The following is a 21800-nucleotide window of genomic DNA, read 5'->3' on the forward strand; positions in this document are numbered from 1 at the left end:
TCTGCATGAATAAATAAATAACAAAAATGAAATAAGAAGATGGAGACATGATATGTAATTGCATTAAAACTATGTTACTATGGAGTGCTTTGTCTTCACAGAAAACATAAAATTATGAAAATTCATTTTAATTTGTTAAGTGATTTAGGATGTCTGATGTAATTAAACCGTTGTTTTAAAGATATCAAAAACAAAACTGTTTTTTAATAGTGAACATTTATCAAGATTTAAGAAGGTATAACAATGAAGAAACAAGTTTACTTTTTAGGGAATGACCCTAAGTTATCAGTATATGCCTTTTAACTTGAACAGACCAGGCATTTAATGAATGGATTGTTTGTTATATCATTAAGCCTAAATATTTTTACAATGTCTTTGGACTAAATCCTTAGTAAAATAAACCTACAGGTTGACAGAAGTATATGAGAATTTATAAGCGATTGAACACAAAAGAGAATATCTACAGAGCCAGTAAAACGACACAGGTTTATGACCCGTTGGACAGTCGGTATGTGTTCACATACAAAATGTTTAAATGTTGTCAATATTCCTGTGAAACATAAGTACAATAATGAAATAAAATCTTCCTTGTACATTTCACAAAGCTATAAAAATGTCACGTAAAACTTAAATTACACAAATTTAGACATACCCTGTACAAAGCACCTGACAAAGGGCAAAAACTCTATTTAAAAAAGAAAATATCAAAACTATATTTAGTATGCAAGGCACTTATAATAGAGTTGAAACAAAAAGTTTTGATCATATAATTATGGTTTTCCATTTTAATTTCTAACCAATTTAAAAAATATACTAAGTTTTCCTACTGACAATTGGAGAGTTAAATTAACTGTGTTTATGTGTATACATAATTGAGAAAATCTTGCTGACAATGTGAAAATGAAAAGTTTAACTTTCACTTAAAAGAAGCCTTATAATATCACTGCCAGAAGCAACTATAAAGCGCTCAGTAATAATCTGTCAAGGTGATAATACTAATTAAGCCTATTAGTGTAAGTCCCAGTGTCTAAATACACAATGCACCATTTATTGTTGTGAAGTTTACAGGATTACACCGGGAGTGTTTGTCGACGAGTGTCGTCCTATAGGTGTAAGCTCTGAACATAGGCCCTATATATATATAGTTCCTGTAGCAACTTTCACTATTCCACCCGCGAACACTGACACAATCTAAGTGACATGAGCGTTTGTCACTAACCATTGTCACTGTTGTCGAGTATGTAGGAGGATAAAGATGGAGTAGCTGATAAACAAATCACATCTGAAGACGACGATGATAAGGACGATGATTTCCTCCACTGCCTGGCACACGAGTTGGCCGGTGGCATATATATTCTGTAAGCCATTACAGCTGATGTCACAAAGACATGAAAGTGGCAAAAATTTGATGACAAGACCTCAGTGCAGGATGAGGGGGCCCCTGTGTGGGGGGTGCCGTTAATGTGGGCGTGTCCCCCCTCCACTCACTAGGTTCCTGTATAGATAACAACCACAATCCCTACACACATGTTCACCGGAATGTACACAGCATGAGTCGTACAAATCTGCCACACTCAATCACTCCACACTCGGGAGATATTGATTGCTGACAAGAATTTTTTTACACGTTATGACACGTCTGAACAGTGCGAGGGAATACACAGATCTGATACACCTATCTGGAGTCTTAAGTCCCCCATAAAAGAGGAGCTTTACCTAATCTCACAGTTGTATAGATAGAAACAGGCTCAAGTATCTGACAGTAAACACAGGGGTCAGCGTGTAGCGCCTAGAAAAAATCTGATTAGTTGGCCATTTATCATGTGACCTCGACATATCTTATCGTGTATCTAGTCCGCAATTTGGTTGAGCGGAAAGTTCTTCATACCAGAACTTTTGTCATGAGTTTGTGAACAGAATTATTGGGTCTGGGATATTTAATGCTATTGAACATACATCTACTGTAAGAATGTCAATAGTTCCGACATCTTTGTGTATTTTAAACACAATTAAATGTTCCGAATTTCAATTCAGCTATTCATTAGGTTGTAAATGTTGATCTATAGTGCTAACCCTGACTGTACCACCCAGCCAATATTACTCACTAGCTTTCAGTCTAAACTCTCTCTAGGGCAATTATTACACCCAACCAATGAATGCATTAGAATTCATTATATCAAACATTTACAAGCTTTTACATGTCAGATCTATACATTACTCAGGGTCAACTGCTAGCAGGCACCGAAATCCATTAACTCTATCATAAATCTTCTCCAATTAAAAACCAAAGTCTGTTTTAACCAGCACATTTCTATTTCAGCCCTGTAGCTTCTAATTTTCTTTTTCCTAATTCAAAAGTTTGAAATTGAGAACAATTATCAAATGTGTATATCAACCAAAGAAACTTTAGTTTTCAAACTTTGAAGTCTTCACGAAAGATTCCACTGATAATTTTCTTTTCCATAAACTCTTTAAAAGGATATTTTGACAGAGTTGGCTATCAGATACTATTACCATCTCCATTTCCTTCCCCTGTCGTGACATGTATACAAATATGAATTAAATGTCAATGTGTTCTGAACATGATCTTATTAATGATTATTTATTTTTTCCAATTTTCAGCTCTAATTACAATCTGGAGACATCATATTCAATTACAGACAGCCACTGATAATTGACAGTGAAACAGCCATGAATATTTTATTGTCAGATTTAAAGTGTTTTTAATCTCTTCAAAATAATGTAGGTTGTTACAAATCAATTTATTTTCACATTTAATTTACTAAGGATGATTTGTGTTGAAACTTGTAAAAATATTTGTATTATTTTAAAAGAGAGTAGCTTAGATACCACATAATCCTCTATTTTAAATGATTTTAATAGTTTTTCATCATCTATAATTGCAAAATCTGCAACTAACTTTTCAAAGCTGAAAACTAACATTCATTTAATTTCTCTTGCATTTCATCTTGCAAACCTACTTGTATGTGTACCAACAAGACATTCTTATGGACAAACTCGATCTAAATCATCTTGTAGACAACTAGTTGAGATTTCAGTCACAATTTTGACCATTTCAAGAATGAGCCACTTATTAGTCCTTAGAGAGACTGTCCTAAACAGTCTGTATCAGATAGGAAACATTAATGGTGATTTGGGATTTAAACCTTTAATTGACCCTTTATAGCCGGCGTGTATATAGAGCATCAGTAAATTGGCCATCAATTTATCAGTCCCTGTTCCCTGGGACACATACCTAATGGGTAATAATGTCTCTCTATGTATACATCAAGTTTTAGTCTTGTCTTGCGAAAATACATCTGTACGATTATTAACTTTGAAAATGTATGTTATGAATATTTTCTATCAGATCTTTATCTTTGTCAAAAGATATAAGTAAAAGTACATAGATGACATTTAAAACAGGATCAATAGACAAGGCTATGAATTTAAACAGTCCCGGTTAATATTGCGGTGTTATTAGGAAATAAAGTGACAGTAGATTGTTTGTGTGGCGCTATTTAACCCTTTCCGCCACCCGGTAACCTAGCACCCATGTAGAGTATAAACTGTTGACCCGTTCATTCCGGGCCAGTTCAAAGGAAGTGCAGTTGGCACCTGAGATTTTATTACCTATGTATATTGTCTATCACATGAACTTACAAATACCTACATCCTTGTGCTAAAAAATTATCGCATTTTATCGGAGATAGGCAATATATTGAAATAAAAGAGTTATCTCCCTTCCCACACAATGTCAGAAATGAAAATCATTATTCTAGTTCGTTCAGTTTAATTAGTAAATATATGACACCGCATGAAGAAACATGTTAGATTGACATGTATGTAGGATGCATGTTAGTAACATGAAAGGCTCAAACTTTTCGTGGATGACTATACTAGCGAATAATAAATGGTTTTATATATAATCTTATTCAAAGTATTCTTGCAACAAATGAAGAATGAAACTATAATCAATTAAACAGAAGTGAATACATGCATTTCAAAATAACTCTTATTTTTTTCTTTTTTTCTTCTTCAAAATTTTCATTTATTCTAATAGCGTGTTTACGAGACCAGAAGTTAGACACAAATAAAATACCAAAGACAAGGTTTAAAATTCACCAGATACTAGGGTTAAAATTACAGTGTACATGTATCCTTGGAGCCAGTTATTTATAATTATACTGCTATATGATCACAAGGATAAACATTCCATTTGTATGTACCTCTGTTATAGTAATTTTTACCTTGTACTATGACACAATCATGTTGCCAAATTTGACATCTAACACTGCCTGAGAGATATAACAAAGAGTATTCCTTATATTTACTAGTAAAAGGGCAGATGTATTAAAGCATTAAATTTTATGTCATAAAGGGTATAGTCAAAAGCTTGAGCCAGTCATGAAGTCTTCACTGATCAAAGTTACAGAATTACAATCAATCTTTAAATGAAGAAAATCAACACAAGATCATAAAATTTCCGATTCATTCTTTCATTTTTAAGTTTCATTATCACCAGAGTGTTTATAGTAAAACTGTAGTTTATCACCAAATCTTTACTCTCATCTCTAATTTTTATTTTCTCAATTAAACTGGTGTCTTTAAAATTGCATAAAATTTTGCATTTTATAATAATAAGAAGCTAAACCTTAATCATCAAATCTGTGATTCAATATTCCATTTCTGGATCAGTGAATAATGATATGATGGTAAAGTACATTGAGTTGTGAAGTGATGAGGACGATAATTAGATAAAGAGTTATCTACCTTCTTCAACCTCTCCCAGAGATTTCTGAAGCTGTTGGTGCCTGGTCTGGATCCTCTCGCGTTCCTCCTCGACCTCCCTCAGCTGGGTGGCAAGAGAGCGGTTCTGCTGGATGGCATCATCCTGTACAAAGGAAGAATGGAGATTTTTTAAGGTATGAATAATTGGAGCAATACAAATTTAGTACTTTTTCACGTCATTTGCATTTAAATCATATCCAGATGTTATTTATTTATTAGAGTGCATTTCTATAATGTGAAAACTTTGTCCTTCGTTTTTTTCCCCCTTGAAAAAAGAGCAGTTATTATTGTATTACATACAGTTTTTACGAGAATTATTCTATAATGTAGACTTGACAACAGCTTATACTGACCCTTTCTCTCTCTGCTCCGGCCAACTGCTGGACAAAGTCCCTAAGGGCCATTCTGACTGCCTCGGGATCCACATCAAGTGGAGCAACTTCGCGGGAGTACTCAAGCCTCATTGGTGAGGCCCCTCGGGAGCCCATACGAGTGGGGCTGCCCATACGTTCTGGTGACCCAGTCCTGGGGATTGGGCTGCCTCGGCCTTCTGTGGTGGTGGCAAAGGTGTTCTCAAAACCTACCATGGAAAGTAACAGCAATGTTAGGCTTATAGCCTCAAAGTGTTCCTAGTACGTGTATACAAAGGTTTTCTCAAAACCTACCATGGAACGTAACAGCAGTGTTAGAGCTTATACAAATGTGATCTCATAACAGGAAAACAGCCCAAGTATGTTATTGTATGAAAAATTTTGAAAATTTTTTGCAAGAAATGAAGTAACAACTGTTCACAAACTTTGTTTGATGTTAAGCCTTTGACAGAGTTAGCTACCTTTAGTGGGTGAGTTGGGTCGGGACCTGCGTGGGCTAGGTGTACGAGACCTGGTTGGGCTGCGGGCACGTGGCATTTCCTGACGGAATCCAATTGTCCTACGAAGGCTCGAAACAATGCTGCTGAGCTTGAACTCAACATCACGCTTAGCTCCCTCAAGCCTGGCCAAGGTGCCCTCAAGGGCATTGACACGACCTTCAGCTCCACTCAGCCTCAGTTTCAGCTCAGCTTCATCAGCGTTGGCCTGCTCCAAGTTGATTTCCAGGTTGTGGGCACGGTCCTCAAGTTTCTTTTCAGAGCGACGGGAGTCCTCCAGAGCCATTTGGTAATCCTTCTCCTTCAAATGGGTCTCGTCCACAAGCTCTCCCATCTTACGCTGGAGGTTAGCCAGCTCCTTACGCAGGGCTCCAATCATGCAGAACTCTAGGACTAGGATTTACCTTTATTTCCCTATTGGGCCCCGCCCCTCCTGCCCCGGGGGCTCAGAGCCAAAATTTATACAAGTTCTGTTTCCCTTCCCCAAGGATGCTTGTGGCCAAATTTGGTTACAATCCATGCAGAACTCTATGACTAGTAGCGATTTATAGGATTTACCTTTATTTCCCCTATTGGCCCGCCCCTCCTGCCCCGGGGGTCAGAGCCAAATTTTATACAAGTTCAGTTCCCCTTCCCCAAAGAATGTTTGTGGCCAAATTTGGTTACAATCCATGAAGAACTCTATGACTAGTAGCGATTTATAGGATTTACCTTTATTTCCTATATTGGGCCCCGCCCCTCCTGCCCCCAGGGGGTCAGAGCCAAAATTTATACAAGTTCTGTTCCCCTTTTCCTAAGGATGTTTGTGGCCAAATTTGGTCACAATCCATGCAGAACTCTAGGACAAGTAGCGATTTATAGGATTTACCTTTATTTCCCCTATTGGGCCCCGCCCCTCCTTCAGAGCCAAAATTTATACAAGTTCTGTTCCCCTTCCCCCAAGGATGCTTGTGGCCAAATTTGGTTACAATCCATGCAGAACTCTATGACAAGTAGCGATTTATAGGATTTACCTTTATTTCCCCTATTGGGCCGCCCCTCTGCCCCCTCAGAGCCAAAATTTATACAAGCTCTGTTCCCTTCCCCCAAGGATGTTTGTGCAAATTTGGTCACAATCCATAGAACTCTATGACTAGTAGCGATTTGAAATTGACGGACAGACAGACGGACGGACGGACGGACGGACGACGGACGACGGACGCTGCGCCACATAAGCTCAAGATTTATAAAGCCTCACCAACAGTATGTTGATAGTTTTGCTGTACTTGATTAACAAAGTTTAACATATGAACTTATACTTTATCTGATCTTTCGGTATGTATGCCCTTCTAACAGTAAGTATGCCCTACCTTCTGTTTGAGGTCAAATGAGTGTCTGCGAGCCTCCTCTTCCTTCTCCTCGTCACGAGCAACCCTGACCTGGAGATCAGACACCTCATTTCCGAGTTTGTTTCTCTCCCCATCTAGCATCTTGATCTGACGGCGGAGATCTTGGAGCTCACGACGAGCCTCTAGACGAGCTCTCTCGACCTCCCTCAGACTGGCACGAAGGTCACCAGCTTCCTTCTGGACTACAGCCTTCTGTTCCTCCAGTACTACAACACAACAGGCACCACAACTATAATACTTGTTATACCTACATCTTCAATAAGGAAATGAGAGATCATTTGTTGTACTACAAAATAACATTGAAACTTTATTTTCTTACAAGGGCTTGATAGAATGTGAAGTCACTGATTAGAAAATGGAAACTCAATCTATATTCCTGCCATATTTATCTACAAACAGTAAATAGATAAACGTGATGGATTCAAGTATTAACAGTTTTCCAGAAGATTCATACCTGCTCCCCTCTGTCTCTGGTCACACAGTGACCTGTTCAGTTCAATCTTATCACATTCGTTCTTCTTCACGGTGGCCCTCAGTTCCTCAGCTGTCTTGGCAATGGTGTCCTTTTCACGGATCTCATCATTCATGTTCCTCTTCAGCTCCACCATGTCCTTTCTCATCAGCTCACGGATCTCATCAGCTTCCCTGATCTTCCTGTTAGCATCGATGAGGTCCCTGCGGATGTTGTCACGGTTTTCCTCCACCAGTTTAAGCTGTGTTTTCAGCTCAGCTACCTCGCCCTGGGCAGCCTCTCTCTGGCGGTCGAGGTCACGGATAGCATTGTTAAGGTCCTTCACCTCCTTCTCGTGGCATTCACTGTAATATCAATATCAGCTTTTATTTATAACTCTTAACAAATACACATTTGGTCTTCAGAAATACTCGAAGGCAATGCATTTGCAAAGCAAGAATGTTATTGTAACGTGGAATTATAAGATTTTCTTTCTGATTCTATAAGTCTGAGAATTCATTATCAAGTTAAATGCTCTAATTAAAACATAGCTATTACATTGGATACATTATTTCAATAGAATGACTTTCAATTCTCTTTTACATGAATACAGAGTACAAAGGTCATCTTACCACTTCTCCTCGAATTGAGACCTGAAGTTCTTCAGCTCACAGTTGAGGGCGTTGATGTTGGTACGGTCTTGTTCCTGTCTCGACTGGTGTTCACGCTTCAGCCGCTCATACTCAACATTAGCTGCTGCCAGGTCCATATTTAGGTTGTTGTTTTTCTCGGCCAATGTGCTCTTCTCTTGTTCCAGTAATGACATGGTCTGTAGCAGACATACAATCTTAAATATTCAACCTTTCTAAACATCTTATCAAAACATAAACCCTTTCGTGGCTGGGATGCAAAAGTTTCAATACTTAAAACCATAAAACTGTCACAAAGTGCTATTGTTTGGTGGGCCTTTACAAAATTTAGTAAAACTAAAATCATGATTAAATTACAACTCAGTATTACATGTTTATCAGAGAGTTAGCCCTATGTACAGACCTGTTGTTTGTCGTTCTCGGCCATGAGGAGGGAGTTATCACGGTCCCTCTGTAGGTTGGCCAGCTCCTCCTGGAGTTCCTCGCGTTCTCTGTCATTCCTCATCACCATATCCTCTTTCTCCATAGCTTGTTGATGGAGTAGTTCATCCCGCTCGTTTTCATACTCCTGTCTCTGTACTTCCTGTATAACCATAATATAAGTCGGTTAGTACAGAACTGATTCAAAAGTGTTTCTGGTTAATTTCTTTTATGATGATTGTAGCAATGCTGTCTTAGAATAGAACCGAATTTAACCAGAACGATAGATAATAGAAAATTGTAACTTAATCAGTAATGAATGAATGTGTTCATCAGCTGAACATGTTTATAAATTACAATTTTTGTATTTTGAACAAAGCAGACTAAAAAGTTTTCCTTATTATAGAGGATTCTCATTTAGACAAATTGACCAAACACAAAGAAACAAGAAAGACTATTTTCTCCTTTTCATGATGTCAGATATCTCTCTATAAATGTTTTACTTGTAAATATGTGGAGTTATTTGTGACCTACCCTTTCCCTGGTCAGTCTCTCCACATCCTCCTCATGTGTCTGTTTCTCCTGTGTCAGCGCCATCTGCATGTCACGCTCCAGTTGTGCCAGACGTTTGTTGAGCTCTTCCTTCTGGTGCTCAAACTTCTCAATGTCTGCCTCCTTCTCCTTCATCAGACGGTTGATCTCAGCTGTAAAATTTGATGTATAAATATCAGAGGATTTCTAATTTAGTTCACATATGTATAATAGAGCTAGCTTTTTCGAAACAAAAACTGGCAAATTAAGTTTAGACCTAAGTCATTTTCCTATGAAAGTTAAGTCAAAACGGGTTATCATTAAGATAACGATTTAAATGAGCATTGAATAAAATGAAAAGTAACAAATCTGATCTCAGTGAAGCACTTTCTACTCACAACATTGATCGAAATAATGATTTAGCTATTAAATCCTCTCCATAATGTTACTTAACAGCTGAAATCCAGCAGTGGTAATGCTTTGAAGTTTGAATGCATCAAAATATGATTCCTTACATAAATAATATTTACACGAGCCAGTAGTAACTTACCCTGCAGGTTCTCCTTCCTTATAATCAGTTCCTGGTTCTCTCCCTCCAGCTGTTCCTTACGGACATCCAGACTCTGTGCCTGCTGTGTCATCTCATAGAGGGCGCTCTCAAGACTATCCTTCTCACTACGAAGGGCTGCAATCATCTCGCTCTGCTGGCGGTTCTCCCTCTCTGTGGCTGTGACTTGGACGATGAGCTCTCCCTTGTCCTGTGTCAGCATTTCCTTCTCCTTAGCGACACGGACGTAGTTACTGCTCTGGCGCTCGACCTCCTTCCTGGCTGACAAAAGCTCTTCAGCCAAGGCTTGCTTCTGTCTGGAGGTCTAAAATAACAACGGCCAAATCATTCAGTGATTAAAACATAAATGATTCAGTTAATTTTAAAAACATCAAATGATTTATTGATAGTGTTCGGACAAATATCAAGTATCATATAAAATTTCATGCATCAGAATAATATCTTACGCTACCTTAACTGTTACAGAGGAGTAAACTGAAAACTATTTAAAAGTTTTAAACCTCTTGTCTGTAAATAAATCATTTACTAATACATGGAGGCTTGGAATCTATCTATCTAGAAAGTAGAGATAATTCCATCCTTGTATGAACAGATTGGATGACATACAGCATTGAAGTTTTCGGTGACCTCTCCCTTCTCCCTGTTCAGGGCTCCGATCTCATCTTCAAGTTGCTGTCTTGTCATCTCACTCAGCTCTAGAGTCTGGTTCAGGCCTGGAATAATCAAATCCACATTTAATATTCAGTGTATATTGTAAACAAAGTTGTTTACATGTATGATAAATTTCATAATGGTAATATTTTATTTATTGGACATGCCGATAAATCATTGGTATAACACTTTGCATTACACTATTCTGTTATCACGAGTATAAAATCCCTTAGAATATTATCATTATACCTATCAATATATACAATGAAAACTTTCTCATGCTACTCATTAACAAACTCTCAGAGAATACTCAGATAAGCCTGTATAAAGAGAAGACACTCACCCATCTTCTCCGTGTCCAGATCCATCTTCTCTTGTTCCACACGGACAAGTTCCTCACGGATTCCAGTCTTCTCTTGTTCCAGGAGTTGTTTCTCTCCGGCCAGACTAGCTTTCTCAGACTCCATCTGTTAAAGAAACAATAACATACATCGTCAGTTTTGTTAAATTCTGATTGTGTTGGGTTGATATTCTCATGAGCAGTAAGTGTTATTTGAGGCTGAGAAACACATGGTAACCATCATAGGCAGATATTGTAATTGTCAATATCTTTACCAAAGGTTTACAGCACCAAGTGAAATTGCATAAAACCTGTTGATCTGATCTATGTAGTTAAGACTTTTGCTACAAAATTAACGAGAATGTTTTGCTACAGCAAAATGTCTAAAGTGACAAAAATGAGAATCTGATCTGTTTTGAAATAATCTTTAATTTGGTGTTAACATCTTTATGTACCTGCATGATGATTTTATTGAGTTCAATCTTGTCCTGGCCGAGACCTTCGTTGAGAGCCTGCATCTTGAGGAGAGCGTCCCTGAGGCCAGCATCCTCTGTCTTGGTGCGATTGATCTCCAGCTCGAGGTCGGCCTTCTGTAACTCTGCCTTGGACAGAGTATCGGCTGTAAAGACAGACGTGATTCTTATCAGTCAACTTTATATGGTTTATATTCATGTAGTCATATTTTCTCTTCAGCTAGTTTTTGTCAGATATTGCAGTTAAGAGCATTATCACAGTTTGACAATGAGGTATCAAATTCAACAGAAATTAAACAGGTAAACTTGAGAGATTTTGACTCTCTTAGATTCTAGGACCTCCTTGTTAAACTTGTGATGGCTATGTATAGGTAACATTAAATTCCCTAAAATTCAGTTAGTCTAGTCTGAGATTTCTTAAATATTTCACACATCTGGTGTCCCTTACTCTGAGAAGACTAGGGCATTTTCTTTCTTTTCTCCATATACTTACTGATTTCACTCTTCTGTTGCTCCAAGACCTCCTTGTCCAGCAGGGCACGGTTGAGAGCTTCCTTTGTGGAAACCAACTCCTCCTTGAGGTTACTGTTCTTGTGTTCCAGCTGGTCGATCATACGGTGGCTGGAATAATCAAATATTAGGATGTTGATAATAGGGTGGAAATTATATTTTAATGTGAATCATCAGCAGGTCAGAATGATATATTTAAAAGTGAATCATCAGCAGGTCAGAATGTTATATTTAAATGTGAAACATCAGCAGGTCAGAATGTTAAGATTTAAACTAAAGGAAGTTACTTATGTTCAATATAATCATTACTTCACTAAGGTTTTATTTATTTAGTTCAACTAAACATTTAAAAAAAAGAGTGTTAAACCACAAACTTTTAGATCAGCAAAACAGGTCAATAAGATATTAAGATTTTTTTATTTGGCAGACATCTTAGCTTTATTCATATACATTAGATTATGTACAACGTAACAAAACTGAATGTCTGTTCAGGACAAGTAAATTCAATAAAGGTGACATTTTGTAAAAGTATAATATATTAGCAATGAAAATGTCACATTAATAACTGGCAGGTATACCTCCTTCCCCTCACCAACTACCAAAGTTACATTATCTTCATACTGCATTTTAACTCAATTACCCTCTAATCAATACCTATTTCATCAATATTTGACAACTTGATGCTGAATTAAAGATCATGTTTTCTTCATACACAATTTTATTTATCTATGTTTTCAGATCCAAATGCATGTTTCTCTTTTATTAAATTTTAAATGCCATTTAAATTACAATCTCTAGATTTCAATATATCTGGCCTTTCACCCTCAGCTGAATGCATCCATTCCTTTGATCCCCTACAGAGAAGTCTTTATAATTGTAAAATAAAATTTGGGGTTAAGGTTTTAATAAAATTGTTGTGCATTCGTCTGCTGGTTGGCTAAATATTTCACAATGGAAATCAGGTAAAGTTCCATTTGATCTCTAGAGAGAGCACCAAACTTGTATCAGAATCTAATATGGCCTTATGTAATCCGTACTTTTGGAGTCTAGGTGTGAAATTAAATGTAAATATGAAACTGCTGATCTGCCCTATAGTAGATTGGTAAATTATATATCATGGCGGCAATGTTCGTCATCAGACATTCAATAGCAACAGAAAACCTATATCTGTATGGATTTATACTCGACTGTCATTTGATAGTGTAATCTGTTACAGTCTAACAATGGTAAATCCTTCTCCATCATTGGGTAACTGCTCATCCAAGCATGACAAATACAAATAGTTAAATACCATATCATTTCGCTGAATGGACACTTTATCTTAGGAAAACATTTTACATAAATATTCACATTCAGCATTGATTGTTAAATCTTCGTGAGAGAGAAATTACAAAAAATCATTTACTTTTTCAATTCATAGGGAAAAAAAAAATTGCAGCGCAAAATATCAGATGATTCATTTAAACCACCATAGACCAAATTTTTTAACTTTTTTATTTTTTTTTGCAAAAGATTTAACTAGGCTTTCATTGAAGCATCTTCACCTTTGATCTATCACCTTTGAATTTGATGATATTTGACCTACCTCCTCTCATTCTCCTTGACCTGGCGATCCTTGTCCTTGGCGACATCGTCCCTTTCGTCCTCCATGTTGTCACGTTGCCGTTGGAGATCTGTGTTAGCCGCCTGTAGCTTCTCATTCTCCTGTTGTAGACCCTCAATTTGGTCATTGAGTTCCTGACGAACCTTCTCAAGCTGTGACTTCTCATTTCCAGTGAGATCGAGGACATTCTTGATCCTGTTACGATCTCTGTTGGAATCTTCATGGTCTCTCCTCCTAAAATACAGAGAAATTGTTGTTTTATTACCAAAGTGCTATCTATTGTAATGTCAATGCAAGGTCATGAAACATTAGGTTTGGGGTTTTGCAAATTAATAATTTGATATCTTCGATGAGGATAAGATGAGGATTTTCTTTAACCATGTTCAATCACTCAAAAGGTCTCTAAACACAGCATATGTACAATGAAATTTTATCCTCCTTAAAATCAATCTTCATTCTCGTTTTGATACCCCATCCCTACTACCACCCTGACATCTCACTTACGCCATGTCCAACTCTTCCTTCAGGTTCAGGATCTGTACCTCCATTCTGCGCCGTTCGTTGTCAAGGTCATCAAGGTTTTTACGGATGACACAGTTGTGATCACGCGTAGCGGTAAGCTTGGCGCGAAGCTCTGCCACCTGTAGTTGACGCTTGTTCAGAGCAGCCTGAACTGCAGAGAATGTAGCGTCGGCGAAAGCTGGTGACCTTGCGCCTGACAGAGGCGACTTGGATCGACTTCTGATGTAGGGTGACCTTGCCCTTGCTGTTGGGGAGATTGACCTTGCCCTTGAAGGAGATGTGCGACCTCCAGCAGCCTCTGCCGCCTCCTCATCCAGAGGAACCTCGTCGACATCATTCATCACAGCCTCAGCGATGTTACGCAGGGCGAGGTGGATGGTGTCAGTTTCCTCCCTCATCTGACGCGCTGTGTCCGTCTCTGGGAGGTCATAGCTGCGCTCACCCAAGCGTGTCTCCATGTTGCCGATGTTGCGCTGGAGGTTAGAGATGGTCTTCTCACGCTCCTCCAGTTGGATCTTGAGTTTTTCATTCATCATTGTCAGCTCGTTGACCCTGTAGATCAATACATACGTCGTTAGACAGATGACCTTCACCTTACATATGTAATACAATTAAAGGTAGAAACTCGGCCAGGTGTGATATATTATTAGATCCCCTACAACTCTAGCCTGTCCTACCAATAGTAAACAACTCTGTACTACAAGAACCCATATCCATTAATTATGTATAGCTCTCAAAGATTTCTGTCTTAATATATCACAGACTCACAGCTGATAAATTCTAACAGTAGGAAACATCTTTATCAGCAATGAAGTATCATTCAAACATATATGGGTCCAAAAAATCAGAATATTTTTCATTGCCTACAGATTTATGTCTTCCAAAATCATTTCAAATTCCAGAGATATATTATATCTGAACACTTGGGCATCCCCCCCAAAATAATGAGTTTCCAAGAAATGCTTGGTTTTCTTGTAAGAATAAAGTTCTTAAGACATAAAAGACGCATGTAATTTGTGAAAATTGTGATCCAGAAGAAACTATTGGACCCCGCAGTATAATGGAAAACAAGACTACTATACTCCGATAGTAAATACATAGCATATATATTCAGCTCAATGGATGTTTTAAGGTATAAATTATTCACAGTAAGTATGCAAACATATATATGTGTACCAAAGTCTCTGGGTAGTGGCCTAGATTCAGTACAAATCACAAATTGTTCTCAATTCAGGCTAATTTTGGAAAGTATTTGGAGACTTTGTACATAGACAGGTCTGAGTTTAGACAATTATGTCTATTCTAAATTTTTTTTTTATTCCTTATCAACTTAGACAGCTTAACAAGATAAATTAGGTTTTGATAAATTTTTCATGAAGACCAGATTAGACAGGAATGTGTGACCAATATCTCTGACCCAATTTTGTTGGCCTAGTGTATAACTAGTAAACTTAATTACTGTATTCAGTACAGTTATTGTTAGAAAACTTACTTGGCGTTGAGTTCAGCGCTATGGACATCGTAACGACTCTGTGTCTCTCCTACCTCCCTGATCTTCTCTCTTAACTGTGACTCGAGGGATGTACGGTCTGCTCGCTCACGGTCAAGGAGAACCTAGAGGGGTTAACAGGAATATTTCACTCATTGACAAATAAGAGTTTAAAATTAAACTTGAAATATGTTTGAAAATAAAATAGTTTTATAAAGGAAGAGTGGTCATAAACAAATTATTTAATCTTGTTAATCTTGATGCATGAAGGACACAAAGTCAGCTAATTTAAACATTTTAAGATTCAAGTAAAATGACAATAAGCTCAGGTTTGTTACAAGTACTTACCTGGGAGGAAGTCTCAGAGTTACGCATGTTGGCGCTGAGGTTGAGACAGGCGGAGTGTACGCTACGGGAAGCCTTGATGACATCAGCGCGGACGTGAGACATGTCACGCTCTGTCGCTGTCTTCAGCTCCCCAAAGCTACGGCGAAAAGAGACAACCTGGCGCCACAGATTCAAAAGACGTCCATGTTCTGCACTGAAATACTCGTTGAAAGACTGCAACAAAACAATATGTTTTATTTTAGTAAAATAGACATCAGCAGTAAGTACTTCTGAAATACATGTGCTGATATACCAATAGATGTGTCCACCAATGTTACACATATAAAAATCAAAGATGACCAAAAAATGTGAGACTAAATAAGGTCTTGACTTTCCTTGAATTAGTCCATGTTCCAGTGAGATGGGTCATTGAACTTAAACCAAGTCACAAATGGTATATGTTTTGAAGGCGAAACTAATGGACATTTTTGTAAGTAATATCATTTCTAAAGCCACCCTTTAAATAATGCTTTTCTGTTTTTCCTAGATCTACTTCTTCTCCTTATAGTGTAAAGCTCGCTATCAGCTAACCACCAGCCCCTATAACTATCTGCTCACTCTCCTAATAGCATCACCATATCGTCACTATAACCTACCTGTTCCTCCTCTCTCCATTCATTCTCCTTAGCGTCGAGCTCCTCGCGTGCCCTCTGCCAGTCCTGGGTCAGTTTGTGGATGTCGTTGGTGAGAGACTGGTTAGCTGCTGTGGCCTGGTCCAACTGCTCTCTCAGCATGGCATTCACATGGGCCAGACTGGCACTCCTGTAAGGTCAAAGATCAAAACCTTACTGAAGGTCACAGGAAAAGGTACAGTTATCGCTAATATTATAAAACCTGTATACTGGCTAAATGTAGACAATCATAGATGGAAGAAGAAACCAATATATTTTGTATACATTGCCTGGAATCTCATTAATTTTAATGGTCACAGACAACTGTCTAGTCTAGCTGCAATATAGATATTGACTTCTACATGCAGTGATGAAGCCAAATTGTACCAAACAACAAACTACACCTTCAGTTTACCAAGACAAGCCTATAACTTAGCCAGCACATATCATGAGAATTAATAAGCTAAGCTCATGGACCAGTAAGTACTCTCAGATTGTTTCCATCAGTAACAGATAATTCTACATTGTGTTTTAATTTCTTTGAAGTGATCCCAATGAATATAATTTGCTATCCAGGTGAATACAGGTGTTTATGAGGCCTTCTCGTCCATGATCTATACAATTGTTCTGTCTGTTCTAATACCACTAATACCTCAAACGTACTTGTCATTGTCCATTTCAGACTCAGTCCTACTGGAAAACATGATTCTTCCATCCATCATCCATATAAAGAACCCTTCCCAATCTCTATTGATATAGCAATGAATATTTAAACAAAGAAATTTCCATATTCTCGCATCAACTATACAGCACCGTGTCAAAAGGAGAAATCAAGACAGAGGCACGAGTCCAGTAAATCTGTATAATGTGGCAGAAACCGGACATAGCTCTAATAGATATTCATAGATATCCGTGTGTACCGGAGTAATTAATTTAATGCAAAATTAATTACAGGTGAGAGAGTGTAAGATCTGGTATTGTTTGTCACTAATTGGGACGGAATTCATTAAGAAACATCAACATAAGTGATGAAGACTTGCTGATTCAGCATCCGGATACATACTTCACGCTCCACCATTTCCCTTCATCTATATTTGATCTGTCCAGTCCCATAGGGTTTTGTATAAATTGGATCTATATATTATCAGATGTTTGTATATTCATACCTTTTGTCTGTTTCTTATGACAGATGAGGATACTTGATTGGGTACAGAACAGTTTCCTCATCAAGAATATCGCTGACATTTAGAAGGCTATTCTAATATTTCAAATAAAGATCAGGGCTTTTTACACTCAAATAACGTTTAGATATTGTTTACTAAGCTTTTAGACAAAGTGATACTATAATGATTTCCAGGTAATAATAATCAGATCGATAAACAGGTATTTTAAATCATGACATTGATCACAATAAACACTCATCTCTTAATACCAATTTTATTGGAGCTATTTCAGCCATACACGTAACCGTATGTCAATAACTGTGCCAAACATATCTATGTTAAACTTCAATAGTGATAAAATATAAATTTTGGATCCTTTTTCCATTATCAGAGCCTATACAATGACCTATATATCATAATGGTGATTTATGCTGTACTAGTAGTATACCTTTATGGCTCTCCAAGGGCACAACTTAATACAGGTCATTGAGTCCGATATTGTATTAAAAATGAAATATTGATGCTGCTGTGTCGTACTTAAAAAAATGTGCATTGTCAGCCTGCAGATGATTGACGTTTATGTTAGGCTCAGAAATGACACCAATGTATAAACCAACAATAAAATTTATAAACCATTACACTCTGTATATCAACTCTATAACAACTCAGACCTCTGAGTCAATGCACAGCTCAGAGTGCTCTCCGAGAGTTTGAGTAACAATCTAGATTAGAACCACATAGGTATTGAAAGCTGCATTTTATGTACGACATAAAATTGTGCACATACCACATAGTATTGTGTTCCTACATATGTACATTGAGTGATAGGAAACTTGCATTGTATATTTGTTAACAAAGGGAAATTATTGATGTCAATACTATAATTTTTCTTTTCAGCAAGGAAATAACCAATTCCATATTTGAATGCCCTATAAGTATGAGAAACTCTACATATGATTTATGTATGTAATCTACATGCCAGTGAGTATTTAAACACCTTTGACACTCCCTCCCTTTCTTCTCTATCTCTAATACATATGTATCCTTACTTCTGCTGCTTTCCATCCCTCATCCCTACCTCTGCTATTAAACTTGCCTCCCCCCCCATCCCCCCTATCTTATGCTATTTTACCCCTACCTCTGCTATTAACCTTGCCTCTCCCCTCCAATCTAATGCTATTTTATCCCTACCTCTGCTATTCCCCTAGCCGCCCCTCCCCTATCTAACACTATTTTATCCCTACCTCTGCTGTTCACCCCCCTCCTATCTAATGCTATTTTATCCCTACCTCTGCTGTTATCCTCCCCCTATCTAATGCTATTTTATATTTTTTCCCTACCTCTGCTATTAACCTTGCCCCTCCCCCCTTTCTTCTGCTATTTTACCCCTACCTCTGCTGTTCCCCTAGTTCCCCCCCCCCCCCTTATCTTATGCTATTTTATCCCTACCTCTGCTGTTCCTCCTCCAGCTTGATGGACACTTGTTCGATATCCATGTTTTTCTCTGATTCTTGCTGCTTGGAACTCTCAGTTGACTGAAATAATAACAATTTTTGTCAAGAACTATCCAAATATTCAAACGATTACATAATGATCTATGAACATTAAAATATCAATAATTCCATTATCATGACTATCAATATTAAAGTCTCTGGAAAGTCGTTATAATTTGATAATTATCTTATTTTGCACTTCAAATGTATACCAAAGTCTAAAATAAAGATATGGTCAATTTCATTCCTGAATGGATTTTCTTTATGAATATTGGTTTACAATTATGTTATTATGTTATTCTAGACAGCAAACCGTTGACTGATTATATGTTGAATAGGAGTTACATTGCACTTCAAAAATACCAAACCTGAAATCAAATGTTCATTAATTTTGTTTAGGTCCCATCAGTGGAATACAGTGGCCACATATTATATCTGTACAGTTGTCAGTACGTAAAGACTTTAATTGTTTGACCGATGGTTGTACTGACACGTTAATGACCTTATTGTGGCCAGTGCAATGGTCATTACTGGATTAAATGACCACTTCTGTAAGTGTCAATAACATTGATCAGCCAGGACAGGTCCAAACTGGTGTGGTCATTCATACACAAATAAGTTAAATAATTCATTTCATTCACACTACACTATACAGTATATGTAAGGACTTCCAGAACCTTATATGCTTGATATTAATGTGAATCATTTTTAATTAAGAAACATACTCAAAATATAGAAATACATTTCATAAAGATTTTGATAAATTAAGCGAATTTACAAAATATTATAACTCTATATTATTTTTATGAAAATTGTTATATTATTTTAGATATTTTTGTTTTTCTTTTAATGAAATGATTATTTCATTATATGTAAATCATTGTAAATACTGGGAGCAAAATCTGTATATCTAGCTATCCCTTTTCATACATTTCCTTTTTTCAAATGTGGAGGAGTTAGTACTTTTTCATTTCGTTTATAAGTGATTTAATTAATGCAACTGTTAAGAGATAGTCAAAAACCCAAAACAATTAAGATTAAAAGTGCATCTTATCTCTAATCTTCAAAAATTATGTATTCAAAAATTAAAATCTGCAAAATCAAAAAGAAAAAAGTTTTTTATGCACCAAGTTGTGAATGTTAACGTCAATTTATACCTAGTATGTTATCAAGAAACCAATAAATTAGTATTAGGAAAATCTGATAGAATGCCAAAACAGAAATATAAAGAAAGCCTTGAGATTATTATAAATATGGAATATGACCTTTTATCAGTAATCAGATAGGTGTAACTTTATACAGAATGTTGTATTTGTTTTAATCCACCAAGGTCATTCTGTACCAGGAACTCAGACAAATTTCATTTTATTTTTAGCCTATTTTTACTTTCTACATGTAAATATAATAAGTTCATGTAATTTTGTTTGTTTTAGAGTAATAGTAAGCTTTCTTTGAGGTGAAGATTAAATAAATCTGAATTTGGGTATACCCATTTAAAATTTAAGAACAAAGAAAGAATCACGTGAAATTGAGATATATGAAAGCAAAAGTCTGATGATTTAAACTTGAGTTGACAGAATATTTGATATTCAAACGACAAAGATGTCTTTGTTTTCATCGAGAACGTGTGTGATATTTACTGTGTAACTACATAATAGAGTTGACACTATACCCGTATTAACCATGAGGTAATACCCTGACGAGGTGATCACCTAGCTGTTCCCGATCACGTTCCCACAGCCTCTGTGTGGTAGACATTTGATCTTCACCGTTTTATTTCCCCGCAATAATTGACCCTACCCGATTAAACTTGCTAGTATTGTATAACTTTCTAATTTTGTTTAACAACTATTAACATGCAATAGTTAAATCAAACTTAATCAGATGTATATCACACCCTGGATTATATTTACCTGGACAAGTACGTTTCAGAAACAAGTGATAATGATATTTTCAACTCAATAAAATGCAGTAAAAAGAGTTCATTGTCATGAAACAAAGCCATTAAAAACTCATCAAATGACAATGCAATTAAAAATCAATCAAAATTTTTACAGAATTTTCAATTTCTTGTTTTAATATTATGCCAATTTAACAACTTAAAACATTTATAAATGACTTCAAATCCTATTTGGGTATAATATATTTGTATCAAGTTTATCGAGTACAAGCGGACCTGTGGAATGAATACACAGGTGTTAGGGAGATCAAGTAGCTACTTTTCATCTTGATTTAATACAAGTATGGCACTAGAGAGGCCAATATTTGGTCAACAGACGATACAAACAGACAAACAACGACGACCATTAAACCACTGTAACCTATGGTACATTAACAGATTTCGGCCAATACCAAGGCACCTAACAGATCCATTCACCAATCATCAATAGACCGCTACAATCACAACACACGATTTCTCCCTATGACATTCCTTTCACTTTTCTCTGCGTCAGCACTATCCCAGTATTGACCACCAAAGGGAGCCATATTCTGTGTATTGATGTTAGCATTAATTCCATAATGACCACAATACCACCATTATTTTATCTGGAAAAATATCATGTCTAAACTTGACCCTACATTTTAGAGTTCCGGCATTTGATGCATGGAGTAGATTTGCTGTCAGATACTTTCTACTAGACATTAGAGTTACTGATAAGTATGGGTTTACATAATACAAATTAACAGGGGGTCAAAGTTTTACTTTATTTCTAAATAGGAAAGGCTTAATCTCCCATCTCGATTTTGTTACTCTGCTGTAGGTACAGACAAGGATTTAACTTATCGCTGGATTTTATCAGATCAACGTCGATAAGAAATTTGATCAATCATAACCCACAAACAATCACAAAATTTTCTCCTTTATATGTTATCAGGCCTGGGGTAATGGT

The 21800-nt window shown here is 36.8% G+C and overlaps 1 protein-coding gene across 1 annotated transcript in view; it reads right to left on the reverse strand.

The window, feature by feature from the left end:
* Positions 1-21800, reverse strand: part of LOC138318254 (rootletin-like) — a 91136-nt gene that overhangs the window by 10724 nt on the left and 58612 nt on the right. The window contains exons 5-24 of the mRNA XM_069260499.1: positions 18866-18951; positions 16239-16404; positions 15604-15816; positions 15259-15380; positions 13749-14318; positions 13227-13478; positions 11625-11752; positions 11114-11277; positions 10662-10785; positions 10274-10380; positions 9650-9971; positions 9103-9272; positions 8552-8731; positions 8131-8327; positions 7502-7863; positions 6993-7253; positions 5624-6028; positions 5145-5371; positions 4774-4894; positions 1220-1486 (exon numbers count right to left, since the gene is read on the reverse strand). Of these exons, the coding sequence (XP_069116600.1) occupies positions 1220-1486; positions 4774-4894; positions 5145-5371; positions 5624-6028; positions 6993-7253; positions 7502-7863; positions 8131-8327; positions 8552-8731; positions 9103-9272; positions 9650-9971; positions 10274-10380; positions 10662-10785; positions 11114-11277; positions 11625-11752; positions 13227-13478; positions 13749-14318; positions 15259-15380; positions 15604-15816; positions 16239-16404; positions 18866-18951 (4444 nt within the window). The remainder of the gene's footprint in view (positions 1-1219; positions 1487-4773; positions 4895-5144; positions 5372-5623; positions 6029-6992; positions 7254-7501; positions 7864-8130; positions 8328-8551; positions 8732-9102; positions 9273-9649; positions 9972-10273; positions 10381-10661; positions 10786-11113; positions 11278-11624; positions 11753-13226; positions 13479-13748; positions 14319-15258; positions 15381-15603; positions 15817-16238; positions 16405-18865; positions 18952-21800) is intronic.

This window comes from Argopecten irradians, chromosome 1, assembly GCF_041381155.1.
Source record: "Argopecten irradians isolate NY chromosome 1, Ai_NY, whole genome shotgun sequence".
Taxonomy (NCBI): domain Eukaryota; kingdom Metazoa; phylum Mollusca; class Bivalvia; order Pectinida; family Pectinidae; genus Argopecten; species Argopecten irradians.